The sequence below is a fragment of the Neomonachus schauinslandi genome, chromosome 11, assembly GCF_002201575.2.
Source record: "Neomonachus schauinslandi chromosome 11, ASM220157v2, whole genome shotgun sequence".
Classification (NCBI taxonomy): Eukaryota; Metazoa; Chordata; class Mammalia; order Carnivora; family Phocidae; genus Neomonachus; species Neomonachus schauinslandi.
Window position 1 is genome coordinate 5615984 of NC_058413.1, and position 27766 is coordinate 5643749.

General features: G+C 55.7%; 2 protein-coding genes across 4 annotated transcripts in view; both read right to left on the reverse strand.

The window, feature by feature from the left end:
- The window catches only part of RHOD (ras homolog family member D), an 8968-nt gene extending 6325 nt beyond the window's left edge, over nt 1-2643 (reverse strand). The window contains exon 1 of one of the 3 annotated variants that reach the window (XM_021685099.1): nt 2445-2643. In XM_021685099.1, coding sequence (XP_021540774.1) covers nt 2445-2576 — 132 coding nt within the window. In that variant the 5' untranslated portion in view covers nt 2577-2643. The remainder of the gene's footprint in view (nt 1-2444) is intronic. The other 2 variants (XM_044919373.1, XM_021685098.2) reach the window with 2 other exon arrangements.
- Nucleotides 2644-8709: 6066 nt separating this feature from the next.
- SYT12 (synaptotagmin 12) lies at nt 8710-27702 on the reverse strand. The gene is made up of 8 exons (XM_021685097.1): nt 27635-27702; nt 21571-21627; nt 17890-18083; nt 15560-15952; nt 12353-12568; nt 11592-11712; nt 10564-10697; nt 8710-9163 (listed from the first exon to the last, which is right to left on the reverse strand). Exons 2-8 carry the CDS (start codon nt 21602-21604, stop codon nt 8990-8992), a joined length of 1266 nt encoding a protein of 421 aa, XP_021540772.1. The 5' UTR covers nt 21605-21627; nt 27635-27702; the 3' UTR covers nt 8710-8989.
- Between the last annotated feature and the right edge of the window lie 64 nt (nt 27703-27766).

Sequence of the window (27766 nt, forward strand, 5' to 3'; positions counted from 1 at the left end):
AAAAAAAAAAAAAAAAAAAAAAAAAAAAAAAGATGCCAGGCTCTGTCCCAGGCCATTGGCCTCTCCTGAGGTCACCGACTCTCCAGCCCCTGGTATCAGGAGTGGACAGGAAAGCCCCATTCCAGACTGCGTGGCTTGTAACTGGCATAACCTCCCCCTCCCCCCCCCGCCATAGACTTTGTCTACACTCTCTGTTGTGTTCTTCGAGCCACCAGGCAGGGTCACTCTGACCAGTAAGTGTCTAATCTTATCTGTTGAGCTGTTCTTTGCCAGAAAGGCAGGGCCAGGTCTGAGCCAGACCAGGGGAGAGGTGACTCAGGCTTGGGTCTGCCCTCATGGGGCTCACAGACAGACAGATGGATCATTACAGGATGGGGGAACGTAGTTCAAGAGAGGAGAGTCAGGGGTTTCACACCCATGAGAGTCCCTGTGCGGACCAGGAGGGACTGAGCTGGTTCTGGAAGGCAGGGCTGGTCCTCCCTGCCCCCTCCTCTCCCCACCCTTCTGTGAGACCCCTGGGCTTTGGAATGGTTGCTAATCCAAACGTCAGCCAGGACTGGGCAGAAGCTGGTGCCCAGCCTGGACTTCCCTCTACCTCAGGAGCTCTCTCTATTCTGCTCCCTGGCTTTGAACCCGAGGCTGGGCCACAGCCAGACAAGGGTTCCTGAGGCCCCTTCAAATCCCAGCCTACTCTCTGCTCTTTGGGGGACTCGAGGTCTTCTAGCTGCTGGTTCCCTGAGCTTGGAGGCCTGCCAAGAGGAGGAGTCTCGGGGCCGGAGCAGAAGGCTGGTCTGGCAGGCAGAGCACTGGGGACTGTGGAGTGTCCTGGTCAGGGGTGGGGAGATCTGGGCTCTTGACCTGCACTACCACTGGGCCCTGCTCCCCAAGGCAAGACTGTCTCTTAGCTTCAGTTTTCCCACCTCTAAAATGAGGCCTTTCTGGTGCTTGGACCTTGTGGTTCTTTTAAAAGAAGGTTCTTTCTTGTGCCTGGAAGTAGAGGGGTCCTCTAACAGATGAGGAGCCTAGACAATGACAGGTCCATCTCCCTGGTGACAAGCATGTCCTCCCTTCCCCTGGCCAGCCCCAGCCTGCCCTTCAAAACACACATTCCATCAACTTCCAGATGCCCATTTCCATGTTGCAACCTCTCTGGAATCAGAATGAGCCTTGCCATCAAGGATGTCTCAGGGCCCGGGACACCCCTCCCAGCCTGTCTCCTAGACCCTGGCTGGCCTGATCCCTCTCCCCACCATGCCATAATTGTTGGGTTACTTTGGGCAGTGCCTAGGGGCCCAGAAACTTGTCCCACCCAGCTTAAAAAAAATGTGACTGGCCAGAGGAGGTGACGTCAGCTCCATAAACCACAAAGCAAGAGTTGGCTCGATGCTGCCGCAGTGAAAAGGAAGGTCTGACACTGTTACCAGGCCTAGCCTCTCCTGCCTCCCCCATCAGACTCCCAGGGGCCTGCAAAGCCCAGGGGTTTGGAGGATGATGGGACAGGCAGGAGGGAGATGAGATGCCGGAAGCAAACCCATGGACTCCCAGAGCTGGGCTGAACGGTGGCAGGGTGAGTGGGTCCAGCCCCCATCCTGGTGCCTGGGAGCCCTCCTGGACAGGCTGAGCACGCTAGTGAAGGACTGACAGCCAATGTGCCCAGCGCGTCCAGGATGTCCAGGCATTAGGCTGTCTCTCAGCCCTACCCTAATTCCACCTCACTGGGTCACCCGCCCTCTGAGGTTGTGTGAGGAAATGGAGGCTCAGAGAGGGTAAGCAAGGTACCAAGGGCCACAAGGTTTGTTAGAGGAGAGCTGAGGTGCCAACCAAGCTATCTGACTTGAGTCTGGTGTGCTCTGACCTCCACGACAGAGCCCACCAGAGGTCCCTTGTACATGCAAGAGCTGGTGGAGAAGAGATCTTTCCCAAATTTCAGTGAGTCCTTCCTGCTGCAGACTCAGAGCTGAGCCCTTGACCTGTGTTAACTCACTCTTCACAGTGATTCTGGAAGGTGGGCACCATCCTTACTCCTATTACGTGGTCAAGAAAACAGGCACAGAGAGGGTAGGGGACTTGCCCAAGGACACACAGCTTTAAGTGACAAAGCCATGATTCGAACCCAGGCAAGTCTGGCTCCAGTGTCCTTAGTCCCTCCCGGCCATGCTGGGCCACCAAGTGCTCTCTTAGGATCTGCGGTGTACCCAGGTTGCCTAAGTCAGTCCCTGTGACACCTCTCCCAGGGAGGTGGCATTCTTGCCACTTTACAGTTGATACTACTGAGGCCCTCGCTTCCGATGGCGGAGCGAGAACTGCCTTTGAGCCCACACTCCGCTGGGAGACCCCTCGGAGGGCCCGGTGGGTGCACCGGGACGCGCGTGCGCAACCCGACCGGGAGGCCAGGCGCGCGAGGCAGGGTCGTGGGCGCGGGGCCCGGAGGGGCGGGCACTCACCTCGGGGAAGGCCCCCTCGGCGAAGACCATCAGCAGCGACGTCTTCCCGCAGCCGCCGTCGCCGACCAGGACCACCTTGACCGACCGCGCGCCCTGCGGCGCCTCGGCGCCCGCGGCCTGGGCCGCCTTCATCGCGAGCGGCGGGCGGGCGGGCGGACGAACGGGCGGGCGGGCGGGCAGGCGGGCAGCGGCGCGGGGCGGCCGGCGGGGCAGGAATGTGGAAGGGGCGGGGCGGCGGGAGGAAGTGCGCGCCGGGCGGCCGGGGGCGGGGGCGCGCGCCCAGGTGAGAGCCCGGAGGCGGGGCGAGCGGCGGGGCTGGCCCCTCGGGAAACCCTTCTGGAGCCCCTGCGGAGGGGGGCACAGGACGGGGTCCCGCCCTCAGCCTGCGTCCTCGGGGGGGTACCCGGGTCCGATGGGGAGAAGACAAGGAGCCGAACGATGACTGTGTGTGGGGAGGGTGGACAGGGAAAGAGGAGGCACCTGGCCCACTTCCCCTGGGAGGAAGGAGGCGGGGGTCAGCCAGGTGAGCCTACCAGCTTTAAAGGGACAACAACTGGGTCCCCGGTGCCCAGCGCCGGTCGGCCCTAAGCAAGAGCCAGTGACTTTGGGTGAATGAATGGATGAGTGAAGGAAAGAATGTGCATTTCCCCCAGGGCTCTGGAATCAGAGCCCACCACAATCCTCCCTCCAGATGTGTAAGGCCAGGTGGGAGGGGGGGACCCGGGCACACCCTTATGGGTCAGTTGCTGGCACTGCCAGCCTGCCCTGCCCTGCCCCAGCCAGCACCAGGAAGTTTCGATGCAGGTGGGTCAGTGACCACCTGTCTCAGCTCTGGCTGGGGCATCATCTAAGGAAAGTGAGGGAACCTTCCACCAATAAAGTGCTTAGAGGAGGGTCTGGTGCATGGCTGGTGCATGTTAGTGATCCTTACTATTTAACCGATACCGATGCCCAAGGGCCTGCGAACCTTGAACACTTCAAGATGAAGTCCCTATCTTGAGAAGCTCACCTCTAGAATGGGAGACAGGCAGGACATTGGTGTGGTAAGAGCTACAGTAGAGGTGGGGACAGGCAGTGGGACAGCAATAGGGAAGAGGGGCTGGTTCCTTACCTGGGGTGGGGGTGGGGATCAGGAAACCCTTCTAAGGAGAGGGGCCAGAGTCTTGAAGAAAAAGTGAGATAGTCAAATGGGGGAGGGGGGAGAAAGGTGGTCCAAACTGAGGGAGCAGCACAGCCAAAGTATGGAGGCAAGAGAGAGGGGGCACTTTGAGGGGGTGCTGTGGTCCTTCCCTGTGATGGAAGGTGAGGTCAGGTTGGGGAGCTGGTGCCAGGAGAGGCTGAGGTGCCAAACAGGGCCTGGATAGTGGAGCATTTTGGATGCTGGGAATAAATACAGAACTGAACTGAATTGAAATCTTTTGAAAATGGGCGCAAGGCTCTCCCCAGATCCTGGATTGAGTGCTTTCAGTGAAGCTCAAAGGAATAGACAGTAGAATCTTTGGGTTTCACACACCCTTCCCCATGCAGGTCACGACGTCATCCCTTGTGGAGTTCAAAGCCAGGCAGGTGGAAGAGCACCCTCAACCCGTGTTGAACCTCACTGAGGACCAAAGAGGCAGCTGGGGCAGGAGTCACTGTCCCCATTGCAAAGAGGCAGAGCCCAGACCCCTGACTCTTATTCTAAGCTCAGCCAGGGCCACAGTCAGCAGGAGGGATGGAGCCTCATCTGGATGGAGGGAACATCTCATGACATCCCCACCCTTTAGGTGCTCTTTCCTCCCCGAAACTGCCAAAGGGCTGAGCAATGACTTGGCACTGAGCTGGGTGTGTAGCCACCGAGCAGGGCTCCCCGCCCCAAGGAGTGGTGGGAGGGGCCCCGTCCCCCAAGGATCAGCTGTCAGCCTTGTCATCCTCTATTCTCCCCACTGCTGCTGTCATCGGGCTTTGGGTGACAAGGCTAGGAGGCAGGTGGGGCCAGACTGGAGGTGGAGGGAGCTGAGAGTCAGGCAGAGGCGTTTGGCCTTGGTTGCTATAGGGATAATCATTATAATGACATCCTTGACGTATGTCATGCCTTACAGTTTCACTGAACATTTCCTAAGAATAACAACGCCCATTAATGGATAGCTAACTGTGTGCCGGCACTGTCCCCTAGCAGGTGGAAATTGTTAGCCCCATTTTACAGATGAGGAACCCTGGGGGGGCAGAGAGGTTAAATTCTTGTCTAAGATCCACAGCTACTAAGAGGCAGACTTGAGTTTGAATCCAGGTCTGGCCACATAGCAGGTCTCTTTCGTGACATCACACCTCATATGCATTATTTCATTCAGCCGTCAGACTGTGACGTGAGCAGAGCAAGTGATCTGCTTCCTTCATTCTACAGATTTGGGAACTGAGGCTCAGGATGTTATGTCTGATTGACTGCCTGGCTGGACAAAGAGGGGAAAGGAAGGAAAACGGAGCAGGGAAGAGAGGAAGGAAGGTTGGTTGACTCAAAAGAATAAACAAACTGGAGAAACGAAAAAGGACCAAACGACCACCTAGGTGAGAATACAGTGCATGACCTGATGGCAGGGGCAGCAGGCAGGTGACCACCTTCCAGCCTCCATCCGCTCCAGTGCCCCCTAGCCTTGTCACCTTTGCCGCATTTTTGACCCCCCCGACCCCCTTCTCCCTGAGGCCAGGAGTCCCCTGGGGCCCCATCCGAGTCTCTGCTGCCGCCTCGTGGCTGCTCCGTTCCCTGCACCATCCCGGCCCCGGCTGCCTGTTCTGCTGGGAGTTCCTGGCTTGGGATGTGGGGCGCTTATGAGTGGTTGACGGAGGGGGGAAGTGGGTGCCGGGGGTAGAGTGGAACTTCAGAGGTCCAGTGCCCCTGGGGATGGCTTGGCAGGGTCCACAGACCCTTTGCTCCTCATGCCTCCCTCTGTGCCCTCCCCTCCCTTTCAGCTCAAACACCAGGTCTCAAGAGAACTTGTCTTTGGCCAGAACGCTTCCACCCGAAGCCCTGACCTCCTGTTCACTGAGCATCTCCTGAATGCCAGACACTTGGCGTGTGTCACTTCATTCCATCCTATTATGTATAATTCTTATCCTCCTTTGATAAGTAAGGAAACTGAGGCCCAAAGAGGACAGATGATTTGCCCAAGATCCCACAGCTGGTAAGTGGGCGAGCTGGGATTCTAACCCAGGCATTTGGGGTCTAGAGCTCCTACACACAGAATCCCCGAAAGCCAGAGGTGGGGGGGGGGCCTTCAGAGGCCTTTCTGACCAACACATTTATTCTTCAGATGGGGAAACTGAGGCTCTCTAGAGGAAGGGACCTGTCACACAGCAAGTAAGCTGCAGGCCCAGTCTATGACAGGTGGAGCCTGTTCTCCGGTTTCCATCTGTCTGGCCTCCGTCAGATCCACTCCACTCCAGCTACCATTTAACTGGACTCCTATCCTCACCTCCTCTCCCTGACCTGCCATTATGGATCCTGGTGGGTGGAATGAGAAGGTTGATAATGGGGTGGAAGTGGCAGAGAGTGAGGGGGCCCTGTGGCCCATCTATGTTTATTTAGCCTTTCTGTTTGTCCCTTTGGGCACCTGTCGGCATAGTTGGCTGAGGCAGGAGAGAGGAAGTGAAGCTCTGAGCGGCTGCGGGCGCTACGCTGGCTCACCCCACCCCTCCCACACGCAGGCGTGGCCCAGTGTGGTCAGGTCACTGACCTCCATACCTGTCCTCTTGGATGCAGTGCGGCCTGTCCCTGAAGCATCCCAGACGAAGGGGGCCTGGGACCCTCGAGCCCTGTGGGAGGCAGGCCTCCTGGGGACTGCTGGTGATTTCCACCTAGATCATCCTCCTATACTTGCTGTGATCTTCCAGGGCAGGGGAGGGAGAAACTAGAGCAGCCTGGGGGAGTTGGGGAAGGGGGCAGTGTGGCCTGACGGTTAAGAGCATGAGCTTTGGAGCCAGACAGCTGGAGCTTGAGTCCCAGCTCTGAGGCTTTCTGGCTGTGTGATCTTGGACTAGTTACCTAACTTCTCTAAGCTTCTGTTTCCGGACCTGCAAAAAAGGGGATGACAACAGTACCTCCCTCTGGGTAGGAAGGGTTGCAGGATTGCAGCCTGGCACTGGCACCCACTGAACTTGGGTGACCCTTTTCTCCCTAAGCCTTTCTTTTGGTTCTCTTCTCCTCAGCCTCCCCCAAATTTGCTCTCACAAGGTTGACGAGTTGGCCCATTTTTTGCCCGCTCCTGCCCTTTTGTGTATTGTTCCCTCTTCCAGAAATGTTTTTTTGGCCTTGTCTACCTTTTTCAACCTTATGGTTCTTCTTGCCCTGAAGACGGCTCAGCGACACCACCAGGAAGCCCTCCGTGGTATTCTCTATTACCATCCTCCCCACCAGGCCTGGCTCAGGGCCCCTTCTCGGAGCTTCCCAAGCAGTCTGATGGCATTGGTCCTTGTGATGGTCTCCCCAGCCAGACGGGGCCTCCTTCCCCTCTGGGTACCCAGCAGCAGGGCGGTCCACTCAGAGCAACCCACACAGAGACCCAAGTCCCTGATTCCTGGAGAAGAGACCAAGGTGATTTGGGGCTGAGCCAGGCTCCCCGGAAGCCCCCTCCTTCCTGCCCCAGCTTTATTTTGGTTCTAGAATCATTCCAGTCAGCAGACTCGGTCCCCACCGTGCCCGTCCCCGGTACACAGTCCACAGTTCATGCAGTTAGAGGGAGGGAAGGAGGGGGAAGAGAAGGGGGGTGTAAATGGCCTGCCTGCGCTGTTTAGTCACTGGGGCAGGAAGAGTCTGGGTCGCCCCGGCTGCAGAGGCTCACCAGCGGTGTCCCTGGACCCCGTGCAGACCTCCTGGTGCCGGCCCCAGGGCTGGGCCACGGCCGTGTCAGGTGGGGAGGGCCACAGTTCTGCCTCCAGTCCCATGACCCCCCGGGGCTCCCCCAGCCGCCCGGGGGGGGGGGGGGGGGGCGCTGGTTGGGCCTGGGTCTCCCTAGCTCACCAGTGCCAGAGGCAGCCAGCCCGAGAGCCCTGCCCTGACCTGTGGGTGGCCCCAGGGAGCAGATACCACGTCCCCCACCCCATCCCTCTGAACTGGCAGGGGCACCCACCCCTCAGCTGCCTGCTTCTCTGGGGCCGCCTCTGGTGGATGGGGGCTGCCTCAGCCAGGGACAGCTGGAAAGTATGCACGCTCTTCCTCAGCTGGGGGGTGGGGGGTGGTAGCCAAAGCCCTGTGGGGGCTAAAGAGCCCAGCCCCTTTGCTTCTCGGTAGGACCCCTCTGGGGGGCCAGTCACACAACAGAGGTCCTCAGGCCATCAGGCTAGAGCTAGACACTCCGGAAGCCATAACATGCTTAGCTTCTGCCCCTGCTCATGGCTTTCCTCTCTGTCCTCCAGTCTTCTCCAGAGGGAGAAAGGCTCCCTGCCCCCCTCCCAACCAACCCCTTGCCTGAGAATCTCAGGATCCGCTTCTAGAACTTGACCTAGGACACTGGGATGCCACCTCCTTCCCAGTCTGGCATTCAAACCTGCTCCCCCCCCACCCCACTGCTCTCAATCCGGATGCCCCTCGACTTCCCCTCACTGTCCCTGCTCAGGCCGCCCCTTTCCTCCAAGGCCCACAAAGGCCTCTCCCACGGACCCCCTGCAGTCTGTATTCTGCCTGCCCCGCTGCCCATCAGCTACCCACAGGCTGAGGCATCTTTCTTCCCAATAGGGCCTGGCCTGGAGGTATGGAGCCAATGCCTAATTCAGTTGGGACCGAACACAAGGACCTCTGGGCCTTGCAAGGGTTATGGATCAAGGGAGCGGATTTCATAGAGCGTGACTCCAGAGCCAGCGTCCACCTGCAGGCCTCTGCTTGGCCTAGTCTCCTGGTCACTTCTCCTGCCCAGAGGCTGAGGACAGGTTGTGTCGGGGAAGTTCATGTCCACCTTGCTTGGGCTGGCTGCCTGCCTGCGATACTCAGTTCCTCTCCTGCCCCTCAGGGCACGGCTCCCATCTTGTCCCTGCAGCCCCCAGAGCTCTGCCCCGGCCGCGTCCAGCACTGAGCGGATCCCCAGCGCAGGGGGGTCTCGTCTTCCGGCCATCCTAAGGGCCGTGTCCTCTTCATGTCGTGTCTGCTGGTGTCTAGCACAGCGTCTGGCCCCCGAGACTCACGAGCTTCCCGTACATGACCCAGCTTAGCCCTGGCCTCCCAGCAGGGGTGGGGAGTGGAGAGCCCTGAGAGACTAAGCCCCAACACCCCAGGCCGAGGGACAGGCCGGTTGGGGATCTCAAAATGGGAGCATAATGGGCCAGTGCCAGGCTGCCTTTCCTGGGTCGTGGCCCAGTTCCAGCTGGCCCTCCGTGGGAGAAAACCCTGGGTCCCTAGACACCTGGCCAGGCCCACTCTTCCATTGCAGTCTGGACAGAAGGACCAAGATGGCTCATGGGGGCTCCGGTGGGGGACCCCAGCACTCATGGCTCCCACTGGACTAGGGAGGGGCATCGGAGCTGAGCATGGGCCAGGTCCCGGGCAGCTTGGTGCCCACCCCGGCCCGTTTTGCTGACTGCTAGTTTCGCCGAACGGCGTGCCACATGGACACAGGCCTACGCAGCGTGGCCAGCATCTGGTTCCAGTGTGTGGTGCCCATGCCGCTGGCTGACGGCCCGATAATGACATGGCCCACGTTGTCCCCTCGGCCGTCACTGCTGCTCTCAGCCACCGTCACACGGAGAGACAGGTCCTGGGGAGGAAGTGACATGGGTGCTGGGGACCGGGTGCCAGGTCCCAGCGGGGGCCAGGGGTGGCTCCCTGAATCCTTACCCCTGATCTGCTTAGCCCCCCGGCTTCTGCTGCTGCCTCCCTACACAGTGGCAAGGCTGGACTGCCAGCTTCAAATGCTGGCCTCACCACCTGCCTTGCTATGTGACCTGGGGCAGTGACTTGGGCTCTTCCCACCTGAGTTCCTCATCTGTGAAATGGTAATAATATTAGTTCCTACCTGTTCTGGGAACAAAATAGGTTAAAATGTGTCAAGTGCTTAGAATAGCCTGCACACGGAGTATTTTAGATGTCTCATTATTCCTAATATAATCCCGTGTTGGACTCATAGCTGAGGAAGGAAAAGAATGTGCCTGAAATCAAAGTGGTTGAGCTGGAACTGAAACCCAGCCTGACCTCCCTCCGTCCTCCTCCTCCTCCTGCCCCTCCTCCCCCACCTTCCCCCTGGTCCCAAGAGGTCTCCTGCTCTCAGAGGCTGTGTAGTAACACTGCGGCCACCTGGGGGAAGAAGGGGACAGGTGGACAGTCTGTCCCATGAGGGTGGCAGGACAAGGCAACACCCAGCGCCAACCAGAGATGCTGGGACGTTTGCCTGGATCGGGAACTCTCGGAGGGAGGCAGAGCTCTGGGCTTCCAAATTCAGATGGGGTGTCAGAGCCGGTGGGTTCTGTACAGCCCCGTGATTAAGGGGCAGGATTTGGCTCAAGGCACAAAAGGACGTTCTCACTGTCAGGAGTGCCCAAGGACGGAAGGAGGCAGGGAGGCGAGGTGGTAAGCTCCCCATCCTCTGAGGCATGCCAGCAGGGCCACTGGTGTGGCACAAGCCATATCCTCTGTAACCCCCCAGGCTTGATCTGTGGTATCTACGCCGGGGAGGCGGGGGGTGGGGGTGGGGGCCCCTCCCTGGAGCACGTGACCTTCTGAAAGCCACGGCAGTGTGAGGGGCTCAGCAGGGCCTCTGCAGGGAGCATCTCCAGAGATTTAGGGCCAGAGCTGTGGGCGCTTGGGTTAGCCCTGGCTCATCTCCAGGCCTTTGTAGCTCCTATGGGGAACTGTCTCCCCCCAGATCTCGGCTTAGCTCACCCCTCCTGCCAAAGCCTCCCCTGACCGCCAAAGTCTGGCATGCTCCTAGTGGATTAGGACTGTCTGGGGACTTTCTGACTGTCCCTTGTGAGCACCAAGGAAGCAATGCCTGTGTCCCCAGCCCTCACGATAGGGCTGGTACCTAGTGGGTGCTCCATAAATACGTCTCCACTAGAAAGGTGAGGGCTTGAGGCAAAGCATCGCCACCTGCAGGAGCCCTGAGACGTGAGGGCTGGAGTGGCCCCAGAGCCCCCCACGCCTGAGCCGTGCCCCCCTCACCTGGAGCACGATGGCTGGCACCGAGAAGATCATGGCTTCGTTGAACACTGGGTTGGGGTCGTCCCTCTTCACAGCCGTCTTCTTTTTGCTCATCTTCCGCCCATCCTGAAGCAGGTACACCTTGACGAAGGGGTCTGTGGGCGAGAGGTGGGGGTCAGGACCAGGGCCACGCTCCCTTGGCATAGGCCTGCCCAGCCCTAGTGGCCCGCTGGCTCCACATGCCCCAAACCTTCACTGCTGCCACCATCTCCTGCCGTCCTGCCATTGGGCCTCTATTTCTTTCCTATTTTACAGATGAGAAAACTGAGGCTCACGCACAAGTCAGGAGAAGAGCGGGGCTTTGGGCTCAGGCAGCCCGCCTCCTGGCCCCCACACGTGCGCCCCGCCCATGGCGCTCAGCAGAGTCGGCAGACCCACCACTTCTCATTCTATAATGAGCACAGACGTCAGCCCTGAGTCACCCTGCGCCCGCTCAGTGGAGCCTGACTCTGAAATAACAAGTCGCTCTCTACTTGTCACCCTCCGCCCACTGGGTGTCCTTGCTGTACCCGCCTGGACCCTGGATTCCCCCCGGCTCCCGGCAGGTCGGGCTCCCCCCCCAAGCCCTCTGTTTTCAGTTCTGTTCTTGCAGGCTGGGGGCATCAGGTCCTGCCCGGTACCCACACCATCCTGGGGGCCCTGGGATCTGGGATGCAGTCCAACCCCTGGGAATGGAGCCTCCACCGTGAATTCTAGTTCTGGGGAGCAGGTGTCCACCTTGGTTTCTTCCTAGTGCCCCAGCCTCCTGCTCTCAGACTCCAGTCTGTCCCTCCCAGGCGTTCCCTGCCACCCTCGGCTGCTCTCAACTTTCCCCAGCTAGACTGATTTCCCCACTGTGCACGGCTCCTGAGCTCAGCCAAGACCGGGGGTGGAGGGGCCTGGCACCGTGCCCCACACCTGCTGATGCTCCCCGGTGTCCCCGGCTTATCAGCTGGGCCACCGCTCCTGGCAGCCCACATGAAAGAGCCGGGGAGCCAGCAGGGCCTTACCTGCTGTGGTCTTGTCGTTGGTCCAGATGAGATTCTTGGCTTTCACCACCACCACCGTGAGGCGCTCAGCCGTCGGGAGGTAGCTGAGGGACAGCAAGATCTCGCCCACAGCGTCCGCAGCCTGGAGGACACGTGAGTGACTTAAGGGCTTGAGGGAAAGGCAGAAGCTTCCTTCTCCACTGAGAAGTTGTTGCTCTTGCCTTTCTACCAGGCACCGGACTGGTGGGATTGAGAAAGGGACCCCAATCCCCCATTCCATGAGGGGTGCGTCATCTCTCCCTCCTACCGGGTGTGGGTCCTGCCTTGGAAGGAGGGCCAGAGGTCACCTGTCAAATGTGGCCACCAAACGCAGTTAGGGTCCCTCTTTCCAGGCCAGGGAAAACATTCTGTGTAGTAGCACATAGAGGTCCCAGGGGACTGGGACTGGGAGATCATTTGCTTAAATAACAGTGATGCTCCCCAAGCACGCCCACACTTATAGAGGTAAACTTCAGCTCGGCCTCTGTCTGGAATAACTCCCTTTAGTGCCAGAGCAGAAACCCTCTAGGAGTAGAGCTTCTGAAGGTTTGGTGGTTGGAGCAGAAGAGCAGTAAACAGTGGTTAGAGCATCTTCGTTTCATGCGGTAAACGGAGTTTCCTTGAACGCGGCTCAGGCCTCTTTCTCTCATTTCCTAAAGATGCCGGGGTTTGGGCTGTTGTGGACAGTGGGGTCCTCCCTCTGCGAGAGGTGTGCGTGACCCTCTCTTCACGGGCGGACTGACCTTGTTCTGGTCCTGTAAGTAGAGCCAGCCACTGAAGGGCTGCAGTGGGAGGTCGAGCACAGAGAGCTTTAGCTCGACCACCCCCGTGCTGACATTCCGCTCATCCTCATCGATGCCAAACACAGAAAACCGCAGGCTCTTCTCCTCCAGGGCGGCAGGGTCCAGGGGGATGGAGAACTTCTCATCGAAGAAGATGGAATAGGCATTCCTCTGGATCTGTAGAGAGAAAGGGACATGGAGGGAGCTCCAACTCTGGGAAGGTGGTGGCAGCCAGGGGCCTATGGTGGGGAGAGAGCACTGGGCAGAGAGTCCAGAGGCCTGGGCTAGAGTCCTGGCTCTGCTGCCCCACAACCTCAATGCCAATTCTTCCTTTGGTGGCTCAGCCCTGAGAACTTCTTTAAAATTATTTATTTATTTATTTTAAGTAGGCTCTATGCCCACCGTGGGGCTTGAACTCACAACCCTGAGATTAAGAGTCATGTGCTCTACTGACTGAGCTAGTCAGGCACCCCAGCCCTGGGGATTTAAAAGCCCCCGTCTTCCTCTCCGTGGTGGCCAATCTGGTAGTGTGGCATTTGAAGCTTCCATAATCTGACACCAACTAATTCCCAGCCTCAGTGCCCATGGCTCCACAGAACCCTTGTGATGTCCTGGTTGGACCGGTTTCCTCTTTCTTGCACGAGTTCAGGTCCAGCTGTGGGCCAGGCGTGCAGTAAGTACAGATAATCGTGGAGTTGGGAGCTGCTGATGTCCCAGCCCCCGCAGAGCCTGGCCCAGGATGGTCTGAATGTGTGGGAAGGATGGACGGATGGAGTGACGAGGCGAGGCTGGGCAGACTCCACTTCCAAGTCCAGTCCTGCCTGGTGGGCGCCTTTGGCCTCCTCCCAGGAAGCTGTGGGCAGGCCCCCTGGGAAGGTGCCCTGGCGGGCACGGCTCCCCCTTCCACTGGGGGCTGCCTTAGTCACTGCCTGGCAATATTTAGAGAGGAGCTCTCATCCCTGGCACCGTGCCTGAAGCTGGGGGGTTGTCCAGCCTGGGGCAGCCACCTACCTACTGGGAATGACTGGGCTACAATGCTAAGAAGCCTGCCTTCTTGGGAATAAATCCGCCAACACCTCCTAGCGCACTGAAGCACGCTCTTTGGTCACTGCCTGGGTTGTGGGAAGGTTCTTCTGCCACCGCTCCCTGGGAGCCACATCCCACATCCAGTTCCCTGCCTGAGGATCTTCAAGGGCTCCTTCCCCTGTGGAATAAAGTCCACCCCCTGATCTTGACCTTGGCATTCAGGCTCTTCATGATCTCCCTTCTCCTGCCAAATGGGCCACTTTGCTGTCCCTTGCCCACAGGGGCTCAGGTTCCCTGACCATCCATTCTCTGTGTGTTGTGCTTTATGAGCACACGGGGGGAGGAAAACGGGAACTCCAGGGCCAATCCTGGATCTCCTGCTCACTTGCTGGCGTTGTGTTGGGCAAAGCACTCTCTTGAACCTCCTCATCTGTAAGATGCCCTCGGTTCATCCCACTGGGGCGAATGAGAGAATCACGGATGTATGGGCTCTGTGAACCAGGTTCTGAGCATACATCAGGCTGTGTGTCTACCAATGTCCCTCTTCAAGGAAGGTGTCCGGAACCACTCAGGATCTTCTAGGCAGTCCAGGCCATTGGCAGCGTGGATCCAGGCTCAATAGTGACACTTCATGGTCCTGAGATACAATCTATTGAACGCTTACCAGGGACTGGGCTGAGTTCTTTGCATATATTAATATATCCCTTCCTCAAGGATTATGGTGCCCATTTGATAGATAGGGAAATCGTGTCACAGAGAGCTTACATGACTTATCCAAGGTCACGCTGCTAGGACGTGGGAAACTGCTATTGGAACCCAGAGAGTGAGGTTTTAGGGTCCTGCTCCTCACCACCCACTGGACTGCTTCTCTTGGGCCCCACATGTACTGGGCCGTGGTCAGTTGCTGACCATCCAGGAGTGAGGGGGGCAGCGTGGGGTGGGAGAGGGATGACACTGTCCACCACGGGGGAACAGCCAACTTCAGCATGGTAAGTGACTGGACACAGGTGGGTTTCTGAGGAGTCAGAAACCACTTGGTCCTACAAGCCCTCAGGTTCTTTCTACTCCAGTTAGAGGCCACGGGGTGTCAACCTTGCCCACCTCAGAGGACTCCCAGTCATGGCGTCTGGACCCCTTTTACCCCTAATCCAGCCTGGAGGGGAGTGTGTCTCATGAAGGCTTTGCTCCCTCTTGGCAAGACAGAGGGACCCGCGAGGGGTAGCCTGGTGTGGGAGGGTGCTGGGTGTCTCCCCTTGCCCTCCCCAACCTGCTCTCCACCCCAGGAACTGACCTCTATCAGCTGAGCAACAGGCTCCCTCGGCCTCTGGCTTCTGGTGGGATCAGACAGTAGGGGTCACTCAAGGGAAACCAGAGGTTAGCGGGAGCTCGGGGTGCTTATTCCCTAGGTCCTTCTCTGCAGTACTGTGTGGTCTGACCATGTCATGTCCCTTGACCAAAGGACACAGCGTCTATCAGGGTGGCCCCTCCACACGCCTCTCTCCTTTTGGGTCCAGTAGCCTCCCCTTCCCCTTATCCCTTCAGAAGAGGGTCCACTCCATCTCTGACATCACCCTACACCCACCCACACCATTGTTTGTTTTTCTTAAGATTTATTTATTTATTTTAGAGAGCGGGGGCAGGGAAAGAGAGAGAGGGGGGAGGAGGAGCAGAGGGAGAGGGAGAGACAGAATCTCAAGCAGATTGCCCGCTGAGCGAGGAGCCCAACACGGGCTCGATCCCACGACCCCGAGATCATGACCTGAGCCCAAGTCAAAAGTCAGATGCTTAACCGACTCAGCCACCCAGGCCCCCCTCACCCACACCACTGTTAACAGTTCTGTTATTAAGCTCTCCCCAAATTAGCCAACTTGAACATGTCATCCCTTTCCTGCCAGGACCCTAAGCTGACCCAGGGGACAGGTGTGGAAATGGACAATTACCACACACTGGGCTCATGTGGTAGGATTGCCAAGAACTGCGCACGGTGTGAGTCCTCAGGTTAGCAGCACCTTCAGCTCTGGGATCAGCATCCAGAGCTGCCCTGCGGCACCCTCCTCACATCCGGCCTGGCCCTGCAGACCCACCTGCCTGGGGAGGACTCCCGGGAGCCCAGAGCATACCCCTGCCCCGGCCCCCACTTACCCGGGAGATGCCCACGATCTGCTCATCGGGCAGCAGGCTGACGCGCATGAAGCAGGACTCGAAGCCGGCTTCTTCCCGCTCCAGGAGGTCCTTGCCCTGCAGCACAGCCACGTGGAGGGTGTGGGAGGCCCCATCGTAGTCCATGCTCACCTCCACCTGGCCCAGCGTGAAGTCCTGCCCGAAGGTGTTGCTCACGGAGGAGATGGAGTTCAGGGAGTCCGCCGACTGGGACTTGCGGAGGGTCCCGTAGGGGGCCAGGTCCAGCTCCCGGCCCATCAGCTCCAGGGGCCCCAGCTCGCTGATGCTCTCAAAGGTGTCCTCAATGCTGAGGCTGCCTTTGCGACTGGGTGGTCCCCGAGTGCTGGCCCGCTGGGCATTCCAAGCAGGCACTCTCTGGGGGTGAGAAAAAGGAACACAGGAGCATCACAATGCAATAGGCATGGTCTTGTGAGCCCGGTTCATTCGAGGCACCTCTAGTTCTCCTTTTGCAGAAATAATGCATGCCTTAGTCAGGAAGGTCCTTGATTTTTTGTTTGTTTTTTTAAAGGATTTATTTATTTATCTGGGGGGAGAAGGAGGGAGGGAGGGAGGGGAGGAGCAGAGGGAGAGAACGTCCACGCAGACTCCCACTGAGCATGGAGCCCAGTGTGGGCCTCGATCTCACAACCCACGGGATCAGGACCCGGGCCAAAACCAAGAGTCCAATGCTTAACTGACTGAGCCACCCAGGCGCCCAGGAAGGTCCTTATTTAATGCTATTTTGTGTCACTCAGTTTTCTTTCCCTAACCACAAGGGAAGAAAGCTTTTTCTCAAAATGTTTAGTGATGTGGACTGAGTTCCATACATAAAGATGTTCACTGTAATGATGTTTATAAAAAAGGAAAGTAGTTAGCAATCTAAGGCTCCAGTGAAAGGGGAATGGGTAAGAATCCTAGAGTAGAGCTATTCAACAGACGATCGAGCAGCCTCAAAGGATGTTTACCAAAACATTTACAAAAGGAGAAGTCTTCCATGTTGGATAACACTTGCCCTAATATTCAAAAATTTCTTTTCCCTAAACTGACCCTGGGATTTGAGAAAACAAAAGCCTTTGTACCATTAAGCATCTCCCATGCTGCTGCATAGTCTTCATTACCATAATTTTTAATGGGCCCCCAATCTGTCATTGAATGGATAGCTGTAATTTACTTTACTATCCCCCTACTGTTGTACATTTATGTTGTTTCTTATTTTTCACAAATATAAATAATGCAGGATCAAATAGCTTTCTTAAAATCCTAGCTCAGAGGACCTGGTCCTTTTGAAAGCTGTTGACACATGTTGCCAAAATGCTCTTTGGAAAAGTTGTGCCAATGTACTGTCCCCCCCGCCACCACAGAATGAGAGATAATCCCCTCACACCCCAAATGAATGAGCATGTGGGACCCCTATCCAATAACAGATTCTGGCTGTGCTCTCTGGAACTCTACATGATGTTAGAAAAATTCTCTGCCAGTGTCTAATGATGAAATATGCAGCAATATATTTCAAGAGCCCTAAAAATGTTTGTACTCCCTGATACAGTATCCTACACCTGGGCATCCACTCAAAGTACATAATCCCAAATGAAGACAAAGTTTTACATATAAAACATTCACTGCATCATTTATAATGGCACTTAGTAAATCATGGCACGTACATAAAAAGGAATCCGACACAGCCATTAAAATGATGTTTATGGGGCCCCTGGGTGGCTCAGTTGGTTAAGCGTCTGACTCTTGGTTTCGGCTCACATCATGATCTCAGGGTCATGCAGAGTCTGCTTAAGACTCTCTCTCCCTCTGCCCCTCCCCCCTGCTCTCTCTCTCTCTCTCTCTCTCAAGTAAATGAATAAATCTTTAAAAAAATGTTTTATGATGGGGGCTCAACAATATGGGAAAATGCTTTAGCTGTCAGTTAAAAAGAGCAGGGTATAAAATTCTATGTAGAATTGACACCCGTCGTATAAAAACTATGCACGGTAAAAAAGACTGGCGGGTAAATTAAAAGTACTGGAAAGAAATAAATCAAAATGTTAGTAGTTAAAATACAGTTCACAGTTATTTGCCTCTGGGTGGTGGCATGTGGGGAGAGGTTTTTCTTATTTGTATTTTCCTGTTTTTTTCACAGGATGGTTTTTAAAATTGAAAACATTCATTCCCTCACCAAGTATCCCCTGATTTCACAGCACTGGGCTATGGTGGAGACACGGAGGGGGACAAGGGTCCCTGTTCACAGGTGGAAGTTAACCAGGAGAGAACAAGGGAGTGGGGAGGGAGGGGAGGCCATCTTGAGAGAGCAGAAACCTCACCTTCTGCTTGGCCTCTGCGTAGATCTCCCCGTACTTCTGCTGAAGGTACCTGTAGTCGTAGTTTGGGAACGGGGAGGGGCTGGGGAAGCTCCCCGATGTCCAGAGCTTCCACAGGCTCACCGCTGCAATTCCCAGCAGTGCCAGGGCCCCAGCAGTGTAGACACCCACCTCCCAGCCAGGGGGGCTCTTGATTACTGCAAGGCAAGGGCAGCCTCTCATTAGTAGGCTCTGGGGTCTCTCAGTGGTTATAGACTCCCACCCAAGGAGCAGGTAGTTCAGCACTGACTTCTTTATTCACTGAACAAATATTTACTGAGTGGCTACTATGTGCCAGGCTCCATGCTAGGTGCTAGGGGATCCAGGGTTGAATAAGACATATGTACTCTGTGATTTCTGCTTCTATCCCCTTTTTCACAAAAGCATGCATTTCTACCGGAATAGGATGGTGGTGGGGACGCTTGGCTAGATCAGAAGAAGAGTTGTGAACAATGGTTAAACATTCCCTAGGCTTTAAACAAATTCTTCCCACTTTTGAGTTCTCTGACCTTATAGCCTTCCAAAGACCTCTTACTTCCAGATAATCAAAGCAGCCTTTTGAGGTCTGGGGGAAGAGGGAAGGGGTTTGGGGAGAAAAAGGAATGACCCCATTTTTGCCTCAACCTTATCTAGAACAACCCAATGTCCATCAACTGATAGATGGATAAATAAAATGGAGTCCATCTATACAATGGAATATAATTTGGCAACATAAACGTACTGGTACATGTTGTAACACAGATGAGCCTTGAAAACATCATGCTAAGTGAAAGAAGCCAGTCACAAAAAAAACACATGTTGTACGATTCTGTTTATATGAAATGTTTAGAATAGGCAAATCCATACAGACAGGAAGTTGATTAGTGATTGTCTGGGGGGTTAAGGGGGCAATGCAGAATACAGGGTTGCTCTGGAGTTTGATGAATGTATTCTTAAAGTTAAAAGTGTTGATGGGTACAAAATAGGTTAAATCCACTGAATTGTACTCCTTAAGCGGGTAAATTGTATGCTATGTGAATTTTATCTCAATAAAGCTACTGCCAAAAAAAAAAGTCTCAGCCAGAAGTGAGAGGTAGCTTTTTGGCAGTGCAGGGCTTGGGCACAAATCCAGATGCTCAAATGCTCTCTCTCCACTGATAAGTAAAGAACTTTCCCTATCTGAGCCTCACTGTCCCCAGACATAGTAATTAACCGCCCCCTCACCTGTGTTGGGTGAGCTCTCACCTAGCAGAAGTGACCTTCTGTTGGCCAATATAATTCTCTAGACCATTCTCAGTGCTGCCTCTATACTCAGTTCAAATGAGGAAACTGAAGTGCACAAAGGATAAAGAACTTGCTCAAGGTCACAGAGCCAGGAAGGGGTGGTCCTGGGATTCTAACTCGGGCAGCCAGACTTCAGAGCAAGCAGGAGTCTCCCCTGCCCCACCCAGGCTTGACCCAGCACAGTTCTGAAGTAGCAGGGTGGAAAGAGGTGGGAGGGCACTTCAGGGGTGGAGATGTATCACCGCAACATCTGTTGAACACCTACTGTGTGCGAGCACCCTGGTGAGGGAGTCAGCCCCAGGGCCAGTCCCTGTCTTTAAGTAGCTCACAGTCTAGGGATGAGGTGAATAGGCAAATAAACAGACAAAACGGAGTGATGAGAACAGTCCAGGAGGGCTTCCTGGAGGAGAGACATCTAGGCTGAGATACGAAGGAGGAGCAAGAAATGTGCCAGGCCAAGGCTCCAGGGACTGGGAGTTTCGGGCAAGAAGAGGAGAGGATGTACAAAGCCTGGAGTGTTCAGAGTGTCTAGTGGGAGAGAAGGAGTGGGGCATTTGGGGCTGGGGAGTTCCTTGCCACCCCTTCCCTGAAGCCAGGCTGCAAAGGGCTCACACAGCAGTGGCAGCCCCTCTGGCATGGGAGACCTCAGCCTGTCCCTGCTCTCTTGAGCCCAGCCACCTCTAGCCAGAATCCACAACACTATCACATTTGGGAGCAGGGCAGGGCCCGGCCTGTAGCCCTGGCATTTATCCAGAACTCAGCATCCTATGATCTCCCTACCTCCACCTGCTAGAGGAGGACAGCTGAGGCTGGGAGAGGCTAGAGAGCATGCCCAGCCATCGGCCCAAGGCCACGGGGTAAGAAATGCAGAGCCTGGCTGCCACCTTGACACCGTGAGCTTGAGCCTCCCCATCCAGAGAATGGACATGACCACATCTCCCTAAGCAGACGGTCCCGCCCTGGGGAATTTATCTTGCGGGAGCAAAAATCCCAGGAAGTTTTATATCTGGTGTGAGTCATCGAGGTTGTATTTATAACATCAGAAATCTGCAAACAGCCTGACGGGGTCACTGGGGCCAGGTGGTGCTGACTTGGGAGGGAAATATCACTGGCCTTTGAGAATTGAGGTCATTAGGATGTCACTGTGGCAAAGCAGGAAGACGTTTTCAGGCATTGTTGAAAGAAAAAAAAATGAATCCACGACATGGTCCAACCACACAGTTTGACGTAAAAATCACACAGCCTATGGATAAGGGCTGGGTGGGACGAGGGACAGATGAGAGGAGCAAGAAATCAGGATAGAGGGGCTGTGAGCAAACTCTGTGTTCTGATCTCTGTTGACAGAATGTAATTTGTGGGCTAACTGAAACCACAATAGAGATCTACAGGAGGGCCCCAGGCAAGCCCTGCTGAGCCAGGAAAGTTCTGGGAGTCTGGTGAATAAGGGATGATGGCCTGGGAATGGGCCTGGTAAACTGGAGAGTGAGGTGCACATGTGGGGGCTCCGGCCGGGATGTGACTCGGTGGGCTCTCAGCAGGGCCTGGGTGGTTCCCAGGGGCGGGCAAGCGGGTGGGCACTGAGGTCTGAGGTCCCCGCAGACAATGGGCAAGAGCCAGGCTCCCCTGAGAGTTAGGATCCCAGGGGGGCTGAGGGACTGAAGCCAGCTTCCTGGTTAGCAGAAAAGGGGGGCAGAAGAGGAAAAGCCCCAGGAAGGTGACGCAAAATGATGCCTATTAATGCAAATTTATTTATCCATTTTATTGACTGCCAGCCTCGGGTGGTATGGGAAGAATTCCTAAGGGAAGCCAGGTCTCCGCTGGGACCAGAAATGAGGAGGAGGAGGCAGTGGAGTGGCAGGTAACAAAAGCTTCCTTGACTGTCAACTATTCGCCAGGCCCTGGTCCAGCACTTCATTGTAGATTAACCACTGAGACCCCAGAAGCTGAGGGGCCGAGGAGACATTCGCTGCCTGCCAGTCTGGCGCTATATCTGGCCCCTGGGGCCTCCACACCAGTCTCGAGGGCTTAGCCAGGCAGAGGCAAGGAAGGATTCTGGGCAAAGGGAAGGGCACGGGCAAAGGCCTGAGTTGGCACTTTATGTAAGTTTGGTCACTGAATCTTCCCAGCAGTCCTTGAGAGAGGCCTCACTGCCCCCATTTTGCAGATGAGTAAGTGGAGGCTCAGAGAGGTGTCATCACTTGTCCAAGGCCATGCCAGTTCCTAGCCCCATGTCCCCAAGGCTGTGGGACCTTGGGCAAGTCCCTCTCCTTACTGGTAAAATAGGGCCATTGCTGGCATCCCACTGACCCCCCCCCCCACCCCCCCCACCCCAGGCCTGGTGGGGAGGGCCATGTGAGATGACAGGCTTCTGCTGGGACTCACCGCTCAGGTGGTATTCAGCCACATCCATGGCCATGATGCCCACTGAAGCAGCTGGGCCTGGAAGGGGAAAGAGAGTCAGCAGAGAGGGCTCTGGAGGGCCACCAACCCCAACCCTATGCCTTGACCTTCCTGATGCCCATGGGCCTTCCGGAGCTCACATTCACTTGTGAGGAGAGCTCAGCCCAAGGTAGGTGCTTTTAAATGGCATTTTTATTTTTTTAAAAATGATTTTATTTAATTATTTTTCAGAGAGAGAGCAAGAAAGCGCACGCACAAGTTGGGGGGACGGGAGGAGGGAGCAGAGGGAGAAGCAGGCTCCCTGCTCAATCCCAGGAGTCTGGGATCATGACCTGAGCTGAAGGCAAACGCTTAACCGACTAAGCCACCCAGGCACCCATTAAATGGCATTTTAAAAAAATGATGTTTAAAGCTCTTTTCAACCACTCTAAGACCATCTTAATTTCCGGGTTGCCAGATAAAACACAAGATGTCCAGTGACATTTGAATTTGATTCATTTTTAGTATAAGTATATCCCAAATATTGTCTGGGACATACTTATACTAAAAAAAAAAATTATTCATTGTTTATCTGAAACTCAGAAGTTCCTGGGCATCCTGCATTTCTATTTGCTAAATCTGGCACCCCTACCTCATTTCCATCCAACCAACTTCCTACCAGCAACAATTCTTTGATTCTTTGCTACTCATTAGTGTGGGCCCTTGGGGTGTTTGCTAAGCCTTACTCCAAAAGCTTTTGTTTCAATTGGAAAGGAAAGGCTGCATTTCTGTAATATTCTATTATCAGTCCTTTCACTGCTCAGGATGGTTTCCTCCCCATCCCCACCCCCCCAATTCCAAGTTTTATGGATGTTGAAGGTCTGACTTAGTTGTTCTAGAAAGGTCTGGGAGTCATACAAGCCATTACCTGAACCCGGGTGACTGCTCATAGTTTTATTACTGTTGCTGAGAAGTAAATTTGTCTCACAGACATGAGCTAAGGGAATGGAAAAGGGAGCTGGGATAACCCTATGGGCCTCAGCTCCAGGGGCACGGGAGGATAGGAGAGCCCCGCCCCCCCCCCAGAGGTGGCTGCAAACAGGTCAGGGTATTGCTTGCCCACCCAAGGGCCACTGTTTTTCTGTTCCTGCAGGAATGTCAACCTAGCATTGCTGGATCTTCTGGCTTTATATGATTTTATTTTTTTTTTAAATATTTTATTTTCAATTAATTTCTACACCCAATGTGGGGCTCAAACTTACAACCCCGAGATCAAGAGCTGCGTGCTCTACTGACTGAGCCAGTCAGGAGCCCCAGTCTCCTGGCATTTTATTTTATCTCTCTCTCTCTCTCTCTACCTACCTACCTACCTACCTTCTGTCTTTTTAAAGAAAGGCCAGATACCTGGACTTTTTAATGTGCAGTTTCTTGATTTTTTTTTTAAGATTTTATTTATTTATTTGAGAGAGAGAATGAGATAGAGAGAGAGAGTATGAGAAGGGGGAGGGTCGGAGGGAGAAGCAGACTCCCTGCTGAGCAGGGAGCCCGATGCAGGACTTAGTCCCGGGACTCCAGGATCATGACCCGAGCCGAAGGCAGTCGCTTAATCAACTGAGCCACCCAGGCGCCCCAGTTTCTTGATTTTTAAATGTTGTAACTAATTCACAAAAAATGTAAACACTGTCCAGCCACAGAGTAAAAGGCTCCTGGGCTGTGGCTTGGCTAGCCTGTTTGCAACCCCTGGAAGGATCCTGTGGGTTCCCTTGGGGACTGGGGTCAAATCAGAGGGTAAGCATTTTCCTGAATCCTGGGGTTCTCCCCAATCTATGGCTCTAGAGCCGAGAAGTTCGGGTGCTTTGGTTCAGACAGGGTTATCCAGCACACACTGGAGTGCCAGAAGTCTCAGGGCAGGAGGCCTTCAGAAATGGGGCAGGACAGAGCCCTGGGGCAAAGCTCTGTCAGGTGCCCAGACAGCTCCTTGCTCCCAGCTACCCTGATCATGATCCAGTAAGACGTGGGTCTTCCATGGTGATAGAAGGGAGGTATTAACCAGGGAGGCTTCACTGATGCTGACTCGAATGGGGAGCTCATTCCTGGGACCCTGGGCTGTCGATCTTGATGACAGTTAACCTTGATGAGCACTCTTTATGCCCGAGAACACGGTTCTAAGCATTTTGCATATATATTAACTCATTTAATCCTCTAACCACCACAGGAGGTAGATACTATTACCATTTCCGGTTTGCAGAGGAGAGACCTAAGCCCGAAGGGAAAATCATTTGCCCCAGACCACACAGCTAAGAAACCAGTCAACCCGGGCCATCTGGCTCCACACTCCTAACTTCGTGCCTTACTGCAGACAGGCATACGGTTTCTGAACTTTCCTAAGAACGTGCAGGCCAAACTGGTCACTGTGGACAAGTCCAGGGTGGCCCTAGTTCCTGGCAGAACAGGGTCTGGACACACCAACACACACACATTAAGGTGAACACACATGTCCCAGCCCACCTGCCTTGCTGGGAATCTAGTAATGCCATTAGCTTTCTTTCCGGCTCACTTGGCACAAGGCTGACTTCCAGAGCGAGGCTGCCCGGGGACAGCCAATGCCAGCAGCAGGCTGGGTACACCCCTGTGGCAAGTACCACCTGGTATGGGACAGAACCCCGTATCTGCTCTATCCGACCTAGAGCCGTTGAGGGGCCCCCAGCCCTCCGAGGCTGGTCCAGCTCCGACCCCAAACTATCACACTGCCTACTTTTCCCACACCCCTCATTCTAAGACCCCTTCCCTGGGAGCTGTAATTTCAGTGAAAGTGTGAATGATTCTAGGCACACCCAAGCCCCAAGTTTCTGCAGTGGTCCCCAGGGAGGTGGCAGAAGCCAGACCACATCTGCCTGGAGGGAGGGAGCGAGGGAGGGAGGAGAAAACTGGGGTGGGGGAGGGGGTGGGCAGCCTGAGCACAGCTCTGAATTCCAGATCTTTCCCCTCACTAGCTCTGAGCCGCAGTCATCCCATCTGTAAAATGGGGCTCATGACTGTCTTATCAGGGTGCCAGGAGGGTAGAATGAAAAGTAAGGGTAGTCTGGCTTGGTAAATATTAGCTGCTGTGGTTACTGGGCCTGACAATCGTCCCAAAGGCCCCCAAACTAACCCCTAGTTTGAGCAGGAGAATCGTGGGGGCCGCACTGCCAGCCTGCAGATATGTTTTATTTGTCTTCAATCAAAGGGAGTTGCCAACATTTAAAAACTGGGAAAATTCCCATTAAAAATAGATTTCTAAAAAAAAAAAAAAAGCTGGATTTACAGCTTCCCTTTAGAAGTTAGAAGATCTGGGGGCAGGTGGGTTGGTCTCCCTCCACCCCTGCAAAATTACCAAATTGTGAGTAGGCTCTGCCCCTTCGGACAGGGTATTTATTCCTCAGGACTGCCCCCTCCCCTCCCTCCATTCACTTCCAGAACCTGCCGGCCCCTGGAGCATCTCCATTCATGAGCCCGGTAAGCAGGCTTTCGGATGAGCTATGAGAGGTCCAGAAAGGTTCAGTGATTTGCCCAAAGCCACACAGCCAGCAGTGGTAGAGCTGGTCCTGCAGCCCTACCCCATTAGTAGCCACAGCCCCCACGGATTTCACATGTGATTCCCGCAACACCTCCCCCAAGACCCCAATGGGGCACAGCCTATTATGAACCTCGGTCCACAGTGGAGGAAGATGAGGCTCAGAGAAGGGCAGTGAATTTGCCCAAGGTGAACCAACCAGTAAGCAGGGAGTTGAGACTGAACCAGAGCTCAGCAGCAAGTGGCTTTCCTCACCAGCCCGGAAACGCCCTGGCTCCATCTCATGGACCACAACCTCAGCAGGCTCCCATCACCAGCCTGGAGGTCTGCCCCGCAGAGGGGCTGCGGCTTCAGCTCGCAACAGGATGCTGACAAAGCACATCGGGAAGCCAGGGCAGCCTATGATAGAGCTCCCCTGAGCTTCTGATACACAGGAAACGGGGCTCAACCCGGCTGAGCCAGAGCTGCCCCAAACTCACACCCGAGCTCCTCAGATGCACGTCCCCCTCTCTGGCACCCTTTCCCATCCAGTCTATTAATTCTGGCCCCAACCCCCGAAACCCGAAACTGCATGGGGCTTGCTCACTGGAAACCGCTCTAAGTTCAAATCCAGGCTTAATCATACCTACCTGGCAATAACTACGGATTGCTGTAAGCATTAGACATAATTTATGCTAAGTGCTCAGCACGGAGCCTAGACTGGACTAGGCACACGATACAGACACGATGCTTGACTGGATAAATGGGTCCCCATTTTCAAGACGAGGAAGCGAGGGCCCCAGGTCACACAGATTTGAGTAGCAACCCTGGGATTGGCGTCAAGGTGTGATGGATCTGGGCCTGGGCTCTTGGCCGTCATGCCACCTCCTGACCAGGCCTTTCGGGGGGTGGAGGTGGGTGGGAAGAGTTGTCACTGGTCTTACTGGAATCTGACTGCAGTCGAGGCCCCCTCCTGGGCCTGTCAGAGGAATGGCTTTCCAGGAATTTTGTGCCTCTTCAGGAGAAAGGGGCCCCGTGTCTCTGCTCCCCCCACCCTATTTCCTTGCTCACTGTATCCCCACATCACATCTGTGGCTAGCAAGGTGTTGCCTGCCCCCTGCCCCCCGAGGGTCATCAGATAATAGGAAGGATTAGGATGTGGGCACAGGACAGTCCTCGACCTCCCAGGCTGTGGACCTCTTTAGGATCTTTAGGTCTGAAATCTTTTTCAAGTGCTGCCCCCCACCGCGGAAATTACCACATCCTGCCCCCATCCCCCTAGAGCCCACAAAAACTGCAGGACAGACTGGCTAGGGTGGTGGCGGCTGGCATTTACTGGGCACCTACCATGTGCCAGGCACTGTACCAAGGCCTCGCCATGGTTTATTTCAGCAAGTCCTCCCTGCCGCCCTCGGAGGGGGCTGCTCCTCTGCCCATTGTGCTGGTAAGAAAACTGACGTGCAGGAAATGACTTGCCCAGCGTCACCAGAGCCGACAAGAGGCAGAGCCCAAGCTTGAACCCTAGACTGGGAACCTCCACTCTCCCAAGCTAGGGGAAGGTTCTGGATTTCAGAGTGGGGAGGCAGGGGGCTTGGATACTTGTCTTGACCTTTCTCCAGACTGGCTAACTTGGCTGGAACTCCTGTCTGCTCGGAGCCTCAGTTTCTCCATTTCTAGTAAGGAGCACAACTGCTACTGTTCTCCAAGTCTGTCCCCCTCCCTAGCTTGGAGAAGCTGACATTGCTGGGTGAAGGTTTCCTAGTCACTCTGGGGTGGCCTCACTGACAGAGGAGGGGGGCACACAGTCATGCAGCCCTGGAAGAGGGGTCACCAGGATGGCTGGCTCAGGGCTCCTCCACCTACAGGCCTGGCTCCAGGTCCCCATGTTGGGCCCCACTCCCACCCCCTCATCAGCCCAAATCTACAGTCCGAGGCCCTGAGACACGGCAAGAGCAGCAGCATCAAAGGTCCCCAGGAGCCCCCGGAAAGCCCCACACGAAGGCCAGTGACACTGGACGGGGCTGAGGATCCTCTCCCGAGCTCCCGGGGCCTCCCAGCGATGGGGTGTGACATGCCTCTCCGTATCGGAGCATTTCCTGAAGACCCAGCACCCCTGCCAAGGGAACCCCCAGGGTGTATGGGGACGCGAATGTGGGGGACTGACGTGGGAGAGTCGGGAGAGGGTGTGAGATGGGGCAGGGGCGGTGGGGACAGTCAGGATGCTGAGTGTGAGAGTAAGGGGCGCTCGTGTAGCGCGGGCGCCGGGGAGGCGTGTAAACGGCCCGGGGGAGTCGCGTGTGTGCACACGCGGGACGGGCGTGCGGGGCGCGCTGTGATGCGCAGTGAGCGGAGTGGCCGGGCCGGGCAAGGGCGCCCGGCGTGCTCTGTGCCCGGCGTGAGTGTGCAAGCGCGGCGCGGCGCGGGTGTGCAGGGTGCGCGGAGGCCGGGGTCCGCGGCGCTGGGAGGGGGCGCTACGTGCGTCCCCGCGCCGGACCGGCTCCCGGTGGTGCGCGGGGGCGGCCGGGTGCTACTCACCCAGGCTCCGCGGAGGGGCCGCCTCTCAGCTCCCGCTCGGGCTCCGGGCTCCCGGCTCCCGACTCCCGGCTCCCGGCTCCCGGCTCCCGGCCGGCCTCCTGCGGCGCGCACGCACCGGCGCCAAGCCCGGCC